Raw genomic sequence first — 9,604 nt, forward strand, 5'->3', positions numbered from 1 at the left:
TTCACCGTGTTAGCCAGGATGGTCTCGATCTCCTGACCTTGTGATCCACCCACCTCGGCCTCCCAAAGTGCTGGGATTACAGGCATGAGCCACTGCGCCCAGCCGACATCATGCCTTTATAGTGTAGTTTTTCTACATTGATTGAATTTATCATTATTTTCAACTCCACGTCTATTGCAAATAACCTTTTCTTCCGTCTAGGTTGTAAAGAGAGAGATCTTTGGGAATGTCCATCCAATAAACAATGTTTGAAGCCCACAGTCATCTGCGATGGGTTCCCAGACTGCCCTGATTACATGGATGAAAAAAACTGCTGTAAGTGCTTATGCGAATTTTTATTTTAAACACCAGTTAAGTCTCATTTTGAATACAAGCCAAAAATGTGTAAGTATCCATACAAATCTTTTAGTATTTTCACATCTTTTGATCAAACTCCACTTGTAAATACATATTCTAAGAAGCCAACTAAATATGTGTAAAATATATACACTGTAATATTCTTCTGGCATTATTTATAGTATGGGAAAATTAAAATACCTCCAAATATCCAAAAATAGGGAACATAAACTACAACCGTACAAGAAAATAATATGCAAATATTAAAATTAGATTAGAGAAGAAAAATTTCTCTTGGATTCATTTTATATCATTAGTTGAATAAAACAAAATATTCAGTATAATGTGCATTATTGTCCTGAGTTTCGAAAGCACATATATCCACACATAGAAAAAGATCAGAAAGTCATAATTAAAAGTTTACAGTTATAGTCTTTGGGTGGTGTAATTATTAAATTTTTGTGCCTTTCTCTCTTTTCTACATTTTCTAAATGAATGACCATTGCTTTTAGAACCGGAAAATAATTATGTCTCTTAAGATGTTTTACCTACAGATAGATAAATGAAACAGAAACAAACAGAAGAGCCCAAATTGAAATGACAAACAATGAAGACATTTATCTTTTATTATCATATGTATATATATATCTCACATGTTTTATATTATCATATAAAGAGTCAAGTGTAGGATGGACTCTTGAGGCTGTATGTGGCAGTTTAGTACCTTGTCTGTGATTTCAGTTCAGTTTCAACTCAGGCTGGCTCCCACAATGGTGAAAAGATGACATTACCATGGGCACCTGGGGCACCATGCTTCCTTGATCATGTCCACCTGGAAGGAGGAAGGACCATGTTCATATCTCCAAGATATCATTAAGGGATTCGCTCAGGTCAACTTTGGGCAGAGTGACAGCTAGCCGTCAGGAGCCTTTGTGTAGTTAGAAAAGACACTTGCTACAAACAGCTGAACTGCAAAAAGAAGCGCCATTCAGGGAGAACCAATAAAAAAAAAGATGCTGTTTTCTCCAGGTTGTTCCTGTCCCCAACTAGGGCACATGGCACAGCAGCAGAGTTTGGGAAGGAGCTGTCCTGTGAAGCACAGTCACACAACCACAGGCCAAGGCCTATGATATCAGAGCATATGTTTACTCCTGGACTACTAATTGTATTCAGAAAACAAACAAACAAACAAACTGTAGACAGAAAAATGCCATGCCCAGCTTAAATTAATCAGGATCTTCCTTTGGAACTGGGGATGGTGGGTGTGGGGGTCTGAACAAAATTGGGCTCCCTTAAAAAAAGGAGGAAGAAAGGAAATGGTTGTTAAGTAGGCAATCAAGGAGATTTACTATAATTTTTAAAACTCAAAAGAGAACTATGTATGATTCACAGAGTCATTTAATAGTAGAGATGTAAAAAAAAAAAAAAAAAACCCATTATGCATCTCTGTGGACAGAGATTGTTTTCTTTCTAAGGTGGCTTCAGTCTGTTCATCCCTCATGCTCTGCTCATGCAGATTTTAACCCCGTTCTCTGATCTTGGGTATTTCTGCTGCTGTGAGTACCGTTTATTCAGTCTGATTGTTAGAATCAGAACATTGAGTCACTTGAACGTAGTAATTCTGTTTAAATGCTCTTTGTGTGTATTGATGTCTATTAAATAATATTTTACAAATTCTGTTTATACTGTTTTCATGTCCGTTTGGAAGTCTCAGCGATCGCGATCACATACTTTCTTCTTTCCATGCTTCTACTGGCACATGAAGATGTGCATGTTAGTGATAATCACATTTATTTCTAAAATGTTTTCCTTCTCACTTTTTGTTCCCCATGCCAGCATTTTGCCAAGATGATGAGCTGGAATGTGCAAACCATGCATGTGTGTCACGTAACCTGTGGTGTGACGGTGAAGCCGACTGCTCAGACAGTTCAGATGAATGGGACTGTGGTGAGCTACTTGTTTCTGCCATCTGTTGTACTCTCTCAGGCCTGTCAGCCACTGAAGCTAAATGAATCCTAAATTACTTCCCGGATTTTACTGGCCAAGTTCATCTATTTTGTTTTACTGTTATAAAAGCTGATAGTGGTGATCTATGTGTGTTATTTCCAACTTAGAGAAAATTTCCCCACCAAGCTACTTCACTATTTGAAATATTTATATTATAGGGAAAAACATTTTCTGTTCAAAATGTTGTAATCATATAATTGCTGGAATAGGATTTAAAAATTATTCATTAAAACCCAACTTCAATAAATTTAATGATAGTCTGCCAATCTTTTGTCATCTATACCTACTAGAATAGAATAGTCAAGTGGCCCCTCTGCCTTCCCTACACTCTCTAAGTCCAAGACTTCTAACTATCTAGCTCCTTACACAGACAGGAATTAAAGACATCTCCTACCAGCACCTCCAGTGTTGCAGTTTGTGATCTTGAGTTTGATTAATTTCCTCATCCCGCACTCATCACTCCTTCCATTCACTCAGCTCTTTCTCAGTCCTTTGCATCAACCAGCCAAATCATGATTCTCATGTGTGTTGTCATCAGTTGTGCAGCGTTTCATAAGTGCTCTGAGGCTGGTTAAGTACAGAGGATGCTCCTTTATATAATAGGAATTAACACATATACCACATTAATCCTAAATTTGCATCCCTCTCACGCACTTGCATTCTCTTATGCTTTCTTGAAGGAAATGATAGAAATGGATTTACAACTCACTTCTTGTAATTATGCAAATCCTGGTTAACTCATGGGATGAGGCCTGGCTCTGACTGTCTTCTGACTCATCAAGAAAAGTTAAGAACTGCCTGTCTCTTTCATTAGAGTCTACGGTTCTTTGAGGGTAGAGAACATTTCTAATTCATTTTTTTTAGCCCTCTAGCACACTGAAGGCAGTGATTTGCACAGGGTAGATACACATCAAATGGTTAATGAAAAAAAATAAAAATGAATGTATGCCAATGAAGCAGAGGCATGTAAAGTTATGTGCTTCCATGGGAAGAAATGTTTTTAATTAGGGTTTCCCCTGTCTTTTCTTTCCCTAGTGACCCTCTCTATAAATGTGAACTCCTCTTCCTTTCTGATGGTTCACAGAGCTGCCACAGAACACCATGTGTGTGCAGATGGCTGGCAGGAGATGTTCAGTCAGTTGGCCTGCAAGCAGATGGGTTTAGGGTAAGGTCAGTAGTTTGTAGCACTGATGAATTTCTCAGAAAGCTTCATGGAACTTGGCAGTAATATCTTCCTTATGGATGCATAGAGAGTTAGTGCTCTCGAACAAAGAGTACTTCAAAACCCAGGAAATGAATCAGGTGAGAGGACTACATTTAATTACAGGCACCTGCCCTGAGGAGTGTGCGCTGGAAACGTACTTTGATGGAGTCTCTAAAAGTAAATGAAGTAATTGTATTTTAAGTACTTCTGAAACGAAATGCTTTCATTATTTATAAAAGCATTATGATCATTTCCTTTGAGAAATCTGGATGAAAAAATCTTGTAATTTTCCCCCAAGAGGTTATTGAAAATTTCTTCTTAAGCAACACATTTTTAAAGAAGTTGAAGTTGCTGGCATTTCTGTTTACTCTAAGTAAGGCAGTAAATGTAAATCAAGAAATAGTTCAGTATATTCGCTTCTCAGTAGAATGAAAAGATTCACTCTGGCTTTGATACAGATGTACTGAAATGGATCCTTTGAAAGTTAGATACTTGCTATTCTGTGAGGTTTTTCTTTTTCAGTTCCATTGGGGATGGAAAGCAATAATTTTGGGGGTCTTAGAATATGTAAGTATTTCTTTTACCATCGATATACTTGAGATTTGGGGGAAATGTAGAAATTAGAGAAATTGAAGACAAAGGAGTTCTAAAATTCTAGACTAAATAAAAAATTGAGTAAATGCCATTTCCTGAGATCCACTGAACAAAATTGAAACGGCTTTACAATAATGAGTCATTCAGTTATGGGATAGCAACTAGCAGCACATTTTTGTTATCCTAGTTCAAAGAATTACTAATATGTAGCTCCCAACATCTTGAGTCCACTTCACCCCTGAAAAGACCCACATCTTTAGGAATTGAATAACCGATGCTCATTTATAATAAAGGAACCTTAAACTTTACGAGAGTGGAAAATTGTATTTGCCAAGATCTATTAAATTAGACTTCATTTTTACAACTTCATTATTGTGTCTAAATGAAATAGGATATGATTGTGTTCAGAGATAAATGAAAAATCTTTTGCATATGGTTATGAAGCATCTTTCTTCTCGATAAAACGTTATATATACAAGGTTTTATTTGCAAAGTATAAGGTTGGAACTGCAAAGATTTTACAACCAGAAAGTTCTTTTGACAAGCCACACTGAACATAGCTGTTCTATTGTAAATAGATAGGTTTCTGTTTTTAAATATGCTTCTTTATGTTTCTTCTAAATATTTGCGTATTAGAGTTTTTATTGTGTTAAAATGCACATACATAAAATTCACCATTTAACCACTTTAAAGTGTATAATTCAGTGGCATTTATTTTATTCACAATGTTGTGCAACCATCACCACTATTTGTTTTAGAACACTTTTATTATCCCAAAAGGAAACTATGTACTCACTAGGCAGTTACTTTCCATTTACTCATACCCACAGGCCCAGGTAACCACTAATCTGCTTTCTGCCTCTATAAATTGGCCTATTCTGGATATTTTAATATAAATGGAAATATACAACATGTAGCCTTTTCATCTGGTTTCTTTCACTTAGCACATTTTCAATCATCTGTCTTGTAGCATGTACCAGTACTTACTTCCTGCTTGTGACTGAATAATATGCCATTAAATGGATATACATTTTGTTTATCCATTCAGACATCTGGATTATTCCCAACTTTGGCTATTGTGTGCACACTGGATTTTTTAAAAAATATGTACTCCATTTGCTCCATTTTCTCAACATAGTTGGAAATTGAAACTTCAATATAATATTTTAGATATCTTTAGATATATAAAATGCAAATAGACATACAGATATTTTTTATTTTAGATTATTTTATTTCACAGAAGGGCTAGGAAAATATGAGATAGAGGTGTGGTTGGAAAACCATATCCATTATTTGACTGATTTAATGGGAAAAATGGGTAAGTGGTGATAAGTCCTTTAAAGAAATGAGTACTAGTAGTTTTTGAACTTTTTAGTTGCCTTGAAGTTTACTCTTTAGTTGACTTGAGTGGCTTATGAATTGACAGAAATCTGGAGAGCCAGGCTACGCTAGCCATGATGGTAATGGTCAAGATGAGGCTAGCTTCCTGCTGAGGGAACAGGCTCAGGCAGCTGCCATGTGACCACTGTCTCTGGAGACCAGCTGCTGTGCTGCAAATTCACAATTCTGCCACCGATGACTCAAATAAACTCTAAGTCACCCTGCACCTTTGAGTCATTTCCTCCAGATCACAGTCCTTGCTAGAACGGTCTGTCTGGCCATGATCGGCCTATGCTGCAAAAGGAGGGAAGTGGGAATGGGTGTTCCTTCTTAGCTTCTGGAGTGGAATTTATGCCAGCCTGCCTTTGTACATTCAGACATATTCTGCATCAAAAATTTGAAGTTTAAAAAGCAACTCCCAACTAATTCCATTCAGTATTTCCCTTCCCTTTTTGTTTTTGAGTATCTGCTTATGGGCCTTGTACTGGACTAGGCATTGGGTCGAGGATGCAAAGTGAATAAGATCGTCAGAGTTTATAATGGAGCAGGGAAGACATGTAGGTGAACAGCCAATAACACAAAGTTAGAAAAAAGTCCAGATATTTTGCCATCTGAGAATGGTGTAGACTTATTGCATAGAACATGGCATTTCTATTAAAATTATACAAGAAAAACATAAAACTTTAATCCTACCTTGATAGTATAAATCTGTTATATCACTCATTCATTCATCAGTTCATTCAGTAAACATTTATGGAGAATGGCATTGTAGTGTATGTAGGGTCCAGAACCAGCATAACCTAATTCCAAGTGGATCATTCATCTACTTCAGGGGGTATATTTCGGAGGGAATTTATCAAGAATGCAGGTCTACCAAATTTCATGTGTTGCAGGGATTCTACTGAAATGCTTTCTTGATAGAGGCAGTTGATTTAAAACACTTGCACTTAGGATTTTTTTAGACCCAAATTATACCTTCCATGTCTTACTCTCAAATGCTAGGCTCTCAACTCAGTGCTTGTCTGGATGAGAAGATTTAGAGTTCTTTGTTGAATTTGAAAAGCTTTTTGCTTTCATCTGTTGATATCTCAAGAGTTCAGCCCAGATTGGAAGTATGATGGCCATTTGATTAGAAAAATGTATAAATGAAGTCCCTAAATACTTGTGACAGCTGTATTAGTCCACTTTCATGCTGCTAATTAAGATCGTACCAGAGACTGGGAAGAAAAAGAAGTTAAATGGACTTAACAGTTCCACAGAGCTGGGGAGGCCTCATAATCATGGCGGAAGGCAAGGAGAAGCAAGTCACATCTCACGTGTATGGTGGCACACAAAAAAGAGAGAGCTTGTGTGGGGAAACTACCATTTTTAAAACCATCAGATCTTGTGAAACTTATTCACTATCATGAGGACAGCACAGGAAAGACCTGCCCCCATGAGTTACCATTCGAGATGAGATTTGGGTGGAGACACAGCCAAACCATATCATTCTGCCCCTGGCCCCTCCCAAATCTCATGTCCTCACAATTCAAAACCAATCATGCCTTCCCAATAGTCCCCCAAAGTCTTAATGCATTTCAGCATTAACTCAAGAGTCCACAGTCTGATGTCTCATCTAAGATAAGGCAAGTCTCTTCCATCTATGAGCCTGTAAAATCAAAAGCAAGTTAGTTTCCTAGACACAGTGGGGGTACAGGCATTGTGTAAATATAGTCATTCCAAGTGGGAGAAATTGGCCAAAACAAGGGGACTACAGGCCCTATGCAAGTCTGAAATCCAGCAGGGCAGTCAAATCTTAAAACTCCAAAATGATCTCTTTTGACTCCATGTCTTGCATCTGGATCACGCTGATGCAAAAGGTGGGTTCCCATGGTCTTGGGCAGCTCTGCCCCTGTGGCTTTGCAGGGTACAGCCTCCCTCCTGGCTGCTTTCATGGGCTGGTATGGAGTGTCTGAGGCTTTTCCAGGCACATGGTATAAGCTGTCAGTGGATCTACCATTCTGGGGTCTTGAGGATGGTGGCCCTCTTCTCACAGCTCCACTAGGCTGTGCCCCAGCAGGAATTCTTTGTGGGGACTCTGACCCCACATTTGCCTTCCACACTGCCTAGCAGAGGTTCTCCATGAGGGCCCCACCCCTGCAGCAAACTTCTCTCTGGGCATCCATGCATTTCCATACATCCTCTGAAATCTAGGCAGAGGCTCCCAAATCCTGATTCTTGACTTCTGTGCACTTGCAGGCTCAACTTGCACCCTGTGGAAGTTGCCAATGCTTGGGGCTTCCACCCTCTGAAGCAACAGCCTGAGTTGTACCTTGGCCCCTTTTAGTCATATCTGGCACAGCTGGGACACAGCACCAAGTCCCTAGGCTGCACGCAGCACAAGGACCCTGGTCCCAGTCCATGAAACCACTTTTTTCTCCTAGGCGTCTGGACCTGTAATGGGAGGGGCTGCCATGAAGACCTCTGACATGTCCTGGAGACATTTCCCCATTGTCTTGGGGATTAACATTCTGCTCCTCATTACTTTTGCAAATTCTGCAGCAAGCTTGAATTTCTCCTCAGAAAATGGTATTTTCTTTTCTATTGCATTGTCAGGCTGCAAATTTTCCTAACTTTTATGCTCTACTTCCCTTATAACACTGAATGCCTTTAACAGCACCCAAGTCACCTCTTGAATGCTTTGCTGTTTAGAAATGTCTTCTAAAAAAAAAAAAAAAAATAGAAATGTCTTCTACCAGATACCCTAAATCATCTGTCAAGTTCAAAGTTCCACAGATCTCTAGGGCAGGGCAAAATACCACCACTCTCTTTAGTAAAATATAACAAGAATCACCTTTGCTCTGGTTCCCAACAAGTTCCTCATTTCCTTCTGAGACCACCTCAGCGTGGACTTTATTGTCCATATTGCTATCAGCATTTTGATCAAAGTCATTCAACTCGTTTCTAGGGAGTTCCAAACTTTCCTACATTTTCCTGTCTTCTTCTCAGCCCTCTAAACTTTTCCAACCTCTGCCTGTTACCCAGTTCCAAAGTTGCTTCCATATTTTTGCGTATCTATAGCAGCACCCCACTCTACTGGTACCAATTTACTGTATTAGTCCATTTTCACACTACTGATAAAGACATTCCTGAGACTGGGAAGAAAAAAAGAAGTTTAATGGACTTACAGTTCCACATGGCTGTGGAGGCCTCACAATCATGGTACAAGGTAAGAAGGAGCAAGTCACATCTCACGTGGATGGCAGCACACAAAAAAGAGAGAGCTTGTGCAGGGAAACTCCCATTTTTAAAACTGTCAGATCTCCTGAAACTCATTCACTATCATGAGAACAGCACAGGAAGACCTGCCCCCATAATTCAATCACCCCCTACCAGGTTCCTCCCATGACATGTGGGAATTGTAGGAGTTACAATTCAAGATGAGATTTGGGTGGGGACACAGCCAAACCACATTAACAGCATATTGACTTTGGTACCTGCATGTTCAGTATCAAAAAACTTATGGGCATTTAATTAATTGATGATACAAATCAGAGTTTAGACTGCCTTCTGATATTTGCCGAATGCTCAGTTGTAACATCTGGTATTTGAGTGAGTTAGTCTAAGGGAAATGTGACTCTTTATATATCTGGGCTCCACAAGCTGTATCTAAAGTTAGATGATTGGGAAGCAGTGTGTTTGGGCCCTATGATTTTGGCAAAAATGCTTTTATGGAGTTAGTTGCAATTTGATTTTATGCCCTGATCTTTTAGTGTTGGTCAATAGAATTTGGTCAAACATTCTTTTCAAAGCATGTTTCTGTATCTGGGCAAAACCACAAAGACAGCTTCTATTATATGACCTACTAGTCCCTAATAATCCCTGGTATAAGGGTTTACACTTTAACTTCCTCCAAAAATTTATTCCCACTCATCACCATGGTTGCAGCATTGTCTTGGACATGATATGAATGGATCCTGGGTAAATAAGAACGTGATTTATAACTTGAATAATCCATCAGGAGTTGACCAAAGAGGGCTTCTATTATTATTATTATTATTATTTATTATTATTATACTTTAAGTTCTAGGGTACATGTGCATA

General features: G+C 38.6%; 1 protein-coding gene across 4 annotated transcripts in view; it reads left to right on the forward strand.

Annotated features, from left to right (window-relative positions):
- CORIN (corin, serine peptidase) overlaps positions 1 to 9,604 on the forward strand; it is a 222,459-nt gene that overhangs the window by 168,590 nt on the left and 44,265 nt on the right. For all 4 annotated transcript variants that reach the window (XM_011975028.1, XM_011975029.1, XM_011975030.1 and 1 more), the window contains 3 exons: positions 202 to 315; positions 2,173 to 2,283; positions 3,379 to 3,508. In XM_011975028.1, coding sequence (XP_011830418.1) covers positions 202 to 315; positions 2,173 to 2,283; positions 3,379 to 3,508 — 355 coding nt within the window. The remainder of the gene's footprint in view (positions 1 to 201; positions 316 to 2,172; positions 2,284 to 3,378; positions 3,509 to 9,604) is intronic.

The sequence above is a fragment of the Mandrillus leucophaeus genome, unplaced genomic scaffold (assembly GCF_000951045.1).
Source record: "Mandrillus leucophaeus isolate KB7577 unplaced genomic scaffold, Mleu.le_1.0 Scaffold1504, whole genome shotgun sequence".
Classification (NCBI taxonomy): domain Eukaryota; kingdom Metazoa; phylum Chordata; class Mammalia; order Primates; family Cercopithecidae; genus Mandrillus; species Mandrillus leucophaeus.